General features: G+C 47.3%; 1 protein-coding gene across 1 annotated transcript; it reads right to left on the reverse strand.

Moving 5' to 3' along the window:
- Positions 1-413: 413 nt before the first annotated feature.
- On the reverse strand, positions 414-6,936 carry LOC102024739 (olfactory receptor 15-like). Its single transcript, XM_013509728.1, has 3 exons — positions 6,789-6,936; positions 3,632-3,722; positions 414-1,383 (listed from the first exon to the last, which is right to left on the reverse strand). Exons 1-3 carry the CDS (start codon positions 6,934-6,936, stop codon positions 414-416), a joined length of 1,209 nt encoding a protein of 402 aa, XP_013365182.1.
- Between the last annotated feature and the right edge of the window lie 1,109 nt (positions 6,937-8,045).

An 8,045-nucleotide genomic window follows, 5' to 3' on the forward strand; every position in this document is an offset into this window, starting at 1 on the left:
CTAGTGTTTGTAGGTTTAAATAATATTCTTTTTCTGTATATACACTACAGCTTATTTTGCATTCATTTCTTGATAGGTACTTAGCATTATTATATACCTTGGCCATTGTGAATAATGATTATAATGAGCCTGGTTGTGCAGCAAACTCTTCCCATAGGTGAATGGACCATGCTGTCCATTGTGTCTGTGGAGAAAAAAGGTTTGGGGAAGGATAAAAAAAAAGCACCTGGCTCTGTGTTAGATTTCACAGGCAGAACTTTCTAGCTAAAGAATTCTCTGGTTATCAGGTTATTTAATATTTGGAGAAGGGAGCTCTTTTCCTTGAAGTTATGGATGTTCATTTGGAAAAGCAGACCTGATATACCAGCATTCACTGACATGTGCATTTGGTGGCTGCAGGTGACAGGCCAAGATCATCTGGCTTTTAAAGACTTCATCCCACTCTGGGATTGCAGGATCCTCTTCCACGCAGTCTTCACATCCTTGTTTCTCAGGGTGTAGATGAGTGGGTTGAGCCCTGGGGTGATCACACAGTAGAAGAAAGACATGAACTTGGCCTGGGAACTCTTGGCCGGAGGCTGGAGATACACATAGATGGCAGGGCCAAAGTACAAGGTGACCACCAGCAAGTGGGAACTGCAGGTGCTGAGCGCCTTGTGTCTTCCTTGTGCTGAAGGTAACTTCAATACAGCCCTGGCAATAAAGGTGTAGGAGATGATCACCGTCAGGGGAGCCAACAGTGCAAAAGGGATAGCTCCTAAAGCCAGGGCCAAGTCATTAACAGCGGTAACCCCACAGGCCAGCTTGATGAGCACAGGCACCTCACAGAAGAAGTGATCCAGGATGTGGTGTCCACAGAGGGAAAGTTGGAGGGTGAGTGTAGTTTGCAGCATGGAATTGACCAGGCCACTGGACCAGGAGGCAGCTGCCATCTGCACACACACCCAGGGACGCATGAGGAGAGTGTACCTGAGGGGCCGGCAGATGGCCACATAGCGATCAATGGCCATCATGGCCAGCAAGGCACATTCGGCACAGCCAATCAAGTGAAAAAGATAGGCCTGTGTGATGCAGCCCCAGGCAGCAATCGTCTTGTCTGGTCCCCACAGGTTGGCCAGCAGCTGGGGCACAATGGTGCAGGTCACACTGAGGTCCAGCAGAGAGAGGTTGTCCAGGAAGAAGTACATGGGCGTGTGGAGTCTGGGGTCCAGCAGGGAGAGGAGGAGGATGGAGCTGTTCCCCACCAGGGTGAGGAGGTAGGAGACCAGGACCACTGCAGAGAGCGAAACCTCCAGCCACGGAAACTCCGAGAAGCCCAGCAGGACAAAAGTGTCAGGAAAACTCACATTTTCCCTTTCCATGGCATCAACCTTTAATATCCGGCTGGAAAGAAGAGGACAAGGTATGAGTGTAAACTTTATTTTCCTATTTGTATATCCACGTTCTCATCCCTTCCCTCTCATTGGTGAATGATGCCCATGAGTGTCCGAGTTGTCCTCAACTCTGAACTGCCACTGTATATCTCTTACCCACCCTTTGACTTTGAAGTAGGGATGGAGCTAAAATGTGCTACACAGGATGATTCAAGTGTAACCTCAGGAGGCTGGAATGCTCATAGAATACACACTCTAAAGTCTGTGCTGATGCAGTTACAGAAAGAAAAGTGTACCATCTTGGCAATTGGTCTAGAGTCCTTTCAACTTACATTGTGATGAAACACTTTTGAATTTTGTCCATGCTCTGAGGCTTTGTGGAAGCCTGACTTTAAAGGTGACAGAATTATCAATCTGACACAGGAAATTTCACATTAGAATGGCATTCAGGCTATGGCATGGGCACTGCTCCATGCTTTCAGCCAGGTTAACAGTGAGAATTCAGAACGGAGAGGAGAACAGGAAGATTTCAAAAGCTTGAGGTTTGTCCAGAAAATAGTGAATGTAAAACTGGGTTTAAGTAAGTTGTGTTTGCTGCAGAGATTAGTGCCATTAAAAGAAGCCAAGTGCTTTGGAAAGGGACAAGAGGAAAGACACCCTGAGGGCATCTTAGGAATCACTATGACCACACCTAGAGTTATAAATCTTTCCTTTGGGGAGAGAGCCCCCTATTGTCCTCCTGGAGCAGGTCAGCCTAGAGGATCTGTTCCCTCAGATTCACTTCACCATGCTCAGCCATGCAGGCAATCAGAGGCCACAGCAGCTGTTGTCCAAGGGGACCTGGCTTCTGCTCACAGTGGTGTGAAACCTGGGTTTCCTCAACACAGGGCTTGTTTTGCAAGTATGTGAATTGTGGGTGACAGAGGCTGCCAGCAGGATTTCAGGGGAAGGCCTGGGAGCCACACACTGTGTGGCAGGTTCGAGCTCTGAGAGCCTGCTGCATGGAACTGTGAGAGAAACCAAGGGAATCCCAGGAATTTAGAGATGGCAGAAACACGGAACATCCAGTGAAGAAAGCTGCAGGCTGGGAGCAGAAGCAGAGGAGAGACCATGAGGGTGCAGGCCAGGGAGGCGGCACACACGTCCTGCTGCAGGCTGCCCAGGGCACTGGGCATACAGCTTTAGGGTTTAATGTTTGTCCTGCTGGGTTTTGAGTTCCTTCGCACTATTTTCCCATCCCTTGACTTTGGAATGGGAACATTCACACTGTGCCTGTCCCACTGTTGTATGTCAGATGCATGGAACTTGCTTTTCTATTTTCAGCACAGCTCCCAGCCACGTGGTTGCCTTGAGTCTCAGGAGAGACTTTGGCCTTGGAATTTTTTCAATCCTGGGACTGAATTCCTGGGATTCCCTTGGTTTCTCCTACAGCTCCATGCACCAGGCTCTCAGGGGCTGGAACCCTGCCACACAGTGTCTGGTTCCCAGACCTTCCCCATGTCTTTTTTTATCAGTGCATATTGGTTATACTGTCGAATGGGTTTCATTTAGGCAGATTTGAACATGTGGTAACACACCCGGACTTGAATTTGGAGCAATGCTGAACTGTTAACTCCTGAGGACTCTAAGGATGGACAAAGTACATTCTGCATGAAGAGATGGATGTGAGAATTGGGAGTCAGGGGAGGTTTGCTGTGCTTTGGACTGGAATGTCTGCAAATTGCTCATGTGTGCAGAGGTGGGGCTTTTGCAAGCAGTTTGATGCAAACATGGACAGCTGCGCTGTCTGGGGAGTGAGTTTGGGTACTGATGGGGTGTTTGCCATGGATTAGACGTGGGCATCTGGTCTGGGGAGATGGGCAGTGTTTATATCTGGAGTCGATGTCTCTGAGCCAATGTTCTGCAGGCACAGAGACCAGACAACTCAGGGCCAGGGATGAAAGCAGCTTACCCTCAGCCTTCTGTAGGAGGGCAAGAGGCTGGGCCCACAGGGCCCCCGGGGGCAGCTCCATGCAGGGTGGAGCTCCCTTCTCTACCTCCATTTCACATTTGACTGTTATTACTTTAACATCTGTGGGTCAGATGCCTGCTCATCTCTGCATGCACATTAATCACTCAGGGAAATCTGTTAAAAAGCTGGTAACATTAAGTTTACCAGCCCTAAATTTATCTACTGTGTCTCATCTACCTTCAAGACTAAGGACAGCTAGTTAAGCATAAGCAAGTAAGGCATTTTCAAAGCTCGATGGAAGAGTCACCTGTCAGCCTTTACAGTGTCCTGTTTCAGACCCCAGGAGTGATTGCTGAAGTCTCCAGGCACTGCAGTCACACTGGATTCCATCAGCATCTCTGCAGACAAACCACCCCATGGTGAGGTCACACCTCACAGGAGCAATCATCCTGTGGAGATTGCATCGGCTCCTTAGGGGCTAAGACTCCTTCTCGAGTCTCCTCATACAGCCAGTCTGGGAGCCGTCAGCAGACCAGGCTTACCCACTACCTGGTCAGCTGGGCAAACCCTCAACCCTTGCTGCTTTTGTTTCCAGAACCCTGGAGTTCCTCTCAGACTCTGCAGGACGCATCTTGAAGAGTCGCGTGCCCTCCTCCAGCTTGGTCATGGGTGAGTGAAGCTCTTTCCTGTTTTTCTCCACCACTCTTCTCCTTGACTGGTTTTCTGCAATGAGGGGCTGAGTCTGGCCTTTGGGGATCCCTGGAGCTGGAGCTTCCACTCTAAGACCCTGGGAGCACTTTTCACACTGGTGTCTCTGAATGTACCCACTGGGCAAGCCACTCTTTGAAGTCCTTGCAGTTCTTGGCAGGGTTTTGTTACATTTAAATACGAGTCCTTAAGAGGATCTGTAGGTTGAAGAGATGGAAATATATTCTCAAGTATTTTCAGTATGAAACTGTGCTAAAAATTATGGAATAATCCATTAAGGACCAACTAAAGTTATTTTTAAGCAATGTATTTGCATACCCTGTATGAACTTGTTGTATATACCATGATGTTTTCAAGGGAATAAACTTTGATGAATGGGTAAATCTAGTTGAAATCTGCCTTGTTTGACAGCGTTATCTTTTTGTGGTGAGAGCACTTAACATCCGCTGATGATTTCTCATGAAGCCAGTATAGCACTCTTGCTCTTCTCTCCTCTACCGTATTATTCTTTGGCGTCTACTCCTCAGCCCACCTGAAGACCCTGCCTGGGGAGCACTGTTCTCCTCTCCTCTTCAATTTCTGCTTCCCATCCGAGTGCGGACCTGTGGTGTCTGTCTTTCCGACCTGACTGCTGTTAGAATGGCTAATGTAAAACGGACCAGGTAGCCCTCAGCAAAGCTGCGAGAATTGGGAGCCATTGTACACTGAGACGAGGAATGAGTTCATGTAGCCATTTTGGGTGACAATATGAAATTTCTTCAAAACTTCATGATCTAGTAATCCCAGGGCTGGGTGTTTATCCTCAGAAAATGAAACCAGTATGTTTTAAAGATTTTTGCCATGAATATGTATAAGGAATGAACATACATGGAAATGGATAAAGAGCAAACTAAAAGACAGAGAAGAAAAAATAGGGAGATATGTTCTTTGCAGACGGAAAGAGGACCAAGGAATGGGGGAGGGCAGAGGACGGGAGAGAAGGGTGTGTAAAAACGACCAAGGCATGTGACACTTATTAATGCTTTACACATCTTACACCCTCCTCCCTCCCTCCTTCTGTTTTCCTCTTCCCATCTGCAGAGAGCATATCTCCTTGTTTCCTATTCTCTGTCTTTTGTTTTGGTCTTTATTTGTACTTTGGATTTCTCATCGTCCTTCCACTTTTTGTAGCTCCCATATGTCTGAAACAGAGAAGCCATGAAATCAGCCTCAGTGTCCATTATCAGAATGGGGGATAAAGGGAATATGGTACTGACACAGTTTAGTGGTGAAACCTTGGGAAAAAGAGATCCTGTCCCTCAAAGCAGCACTAGTGAGTCTGGAGGACACACGTTACGTGAAGTAAGGTAGACACAGAAAGGATTTTCTCTGTGTGACTAAGCCATTGGAACAACTTGGGTAAATGATGCCCACCAGTTTGGAAATGGTACAAAAAATAATTCTTCAGGAAGTTCAGGAATGAGTTCAGGAATGCAGCAAGGGACCCACTATTGCCACATTGTCAGCCTCAGGTCATCAGTCGATGCTGCTCCAAAGGCTGCTGCCCTGACCCATTGTTCACGCTCAGCTGCTTGCGCGATCTTCAGGAATCACAGTCCTCACCTCACAGCCCCGATGACGCCGCACAGCCCAAACACGCCAGGGCTGCCTCTGGTGTGACCTGTCCATCTCCCCAGACGTCCTCTCTCCAACCTCACCCCCCCTACTGCTGTGTGTCCGGCTGACCTGCTGTGTGTCCTGGACCCCTGCAGCAGAGCTAGTTCCTCTGGGAATCGTCCCACAGCCTCCCCTTGCTGTCTCCCGGTGTCACTGTGAATTCGGACACCACAGCCTCGTGCTCTCCCCAGCCCTTTCTCCTGGGAGTGCTTCGGAGGCTTGAGGGATAAAGTCTCCCAACAGCTAGCTGCCTTCATCAAGTGTTTAACACATTCTTTCCACGATGTTAGTGCAATTCACCTTCAAATACTGGCCTGCATAAACCTTGCATTAGGCCTACCCTATCCTTGAAAGTTCACATGTAGCCAGTGCTGCTTTGAGTCCCTTGAAAATGCTTTCATTTTCCTGCTGTGTGCATTTCTTCTTTTTTTTTTTTTTTGGTTTTTCTCCAGTACCAGGAACTGAACTCACGACCTTGTGCTTGCCAGGCAAGCGCTTTTGCCACTGAGCTAAATCCCCAGCCCCTGCATTTCTTTATATTTCCAAATATCTATCAGACATTGCAAGGCTGGTTCAACTTTTGTTTTTTATCAGTCTGCTTCTATCCTTCATCATTTATAGTATGGAATGACAGAGGTTTTCTTGTCTCATTTTGCTTTTATGTGACATTTAGTATAATCCTGGCTTGCTACAGGTTCCTGACTCTTGGAGGATTACTGCTCTCTGTCTCTGTTCTTGAGTTATTTTTTGCTACTGTCTTCTACATTGTCACCAGTATCTGGAAATACATGCATGTTACTATAACATCAGAACCAATAACTTCTCAGGCCTGAGACCTGCTCTGTTGAGGATAAAACTGAGGTCATTACTGGTTTTAAGAAACCTGTCCCCCACAAACTTTTATTTGGGGTTCTATGTTTTTATCTCCCAGTATCTGTAACAACCCAGCTTCATTAGGTAAGTGAGGAAATCTACTTTACCACCTTTTGTGGAATCTGCTGGAAGAGAAAGAATTTGAACATACACTCCATCCAAACCTCTGGAAATAGAGCCTCCCCCACACTCAGTGCTGCATCCCCGCCTCCACCAGCTGGTTTTACCTGAGACTGAGGGGGAGCTGGAGAGGCGAGGAGAGGTGAGGATCCAGAGATGAGGATCCGGCGGTGAGGATGTTGAGACTGTGGTCAGGAAGACAAAGACTCCTTTTGGAGGCCTGGGGTTTAATGGCGAGGTGGGACTGTCACGCATCCATGGGGAATGTGGGGGAGGGAGGAGCGTGCTGCCTTGGGACCCTCTTGAGGTTTATTGCTTTTGATCTTCTGAGACCAGAGCTATAGCTTCTAGATAATTAATATGGTGGGTAAGTTTGTAGAAGTCAATATTCTGCAGGGAATTTCCTTCTTCTAATTTATTTGTGTTTAGAGTCATCTTTGCCCCGAGGAATTTGACTGAGATGAAGACAAGACTATGAGACAATAAAATTATAAAAAAGGATTGGAGTATTGCCTGGCCTCATCCTCTTGCCCTCCTGGCTCCTGTCAAAGATTGTGCACAGGGAGGACAGTTGCCATCCCTAGGGGAATCTTTGTTTAAAACTTTCATGATTACTTACATGTAAAGCACACTGTAAGTGAAACACGTGACTTCTGTGGAAACTTGAGAAACTCGTTAGCTGGCTATGCATTTATTTTCTTTCCATGGGACAACTTCGTGGTGACATTAAGAAACACTGTATGTTACCACACCCTTTTCCTTGAAGCGTGCATTTTCTACTTTATAAAACTAATATTGGGATGAAGTAAGTGAAACTAGCTGTATGACTTCCCCGTGTCCCCACCTTCAAGTAAAGTCTTCTTTAATTAAAAAAGAAAACAAAACTAATATTTGTTCCAGTCTCCCGAAATTGCTGTTCATTGTCCTGCAGGAAAAGTTAAAGGAGAAACTGCGTGACTTCTTTCTGCATTCATCACTGACTCCACTTGCTGAGGGTGGCGATGAGCAGGCGAAAGCGCTGGCGGGACAGAGTCTTCGTGAGATGTGAGCGGCTGAGCCTGGCCCGGATGCTCATCTGCACGGCCCACCCTGTTCATGGCTCACTGAAGAGTCTTCCGTCCCTGGACCACAGGTCCTACCTCCTGCCCAGCATCTTCTGGACCAGGGCCAGTGGCCTGGTGTAGAGGAGCTATAGGGGGATGTGAGGTCATTACTGGGCTTAAGAAAGCTGTCTCCCAAAGTTTTTACATGGGGCCCTATGTTTTTACCCTCCAATACCTGTAACAGCCCAGCTTCACTGGGTGAGGAAATCTACTTTACCACCTTTTGTGGAATCTGCTGGAAGAGAAAGGAGCTTGAACACA

Source organism: Chinchilla lanigera, unplaced genomic scaffold (assembly GCF_000276665.1).
Source record: "Chinchilla lanigera isolate Chin_1 unplaced genomic scaffold, ChiLan1.0 scaffold00180, whole genome shotgun sequence".
Lineage (NCBI taxonomy): Eukaryota > Metazoa > Chordata > Mammalia > Rodentia > Chinchillidae > Chinchilla > Chinchilla lanigera.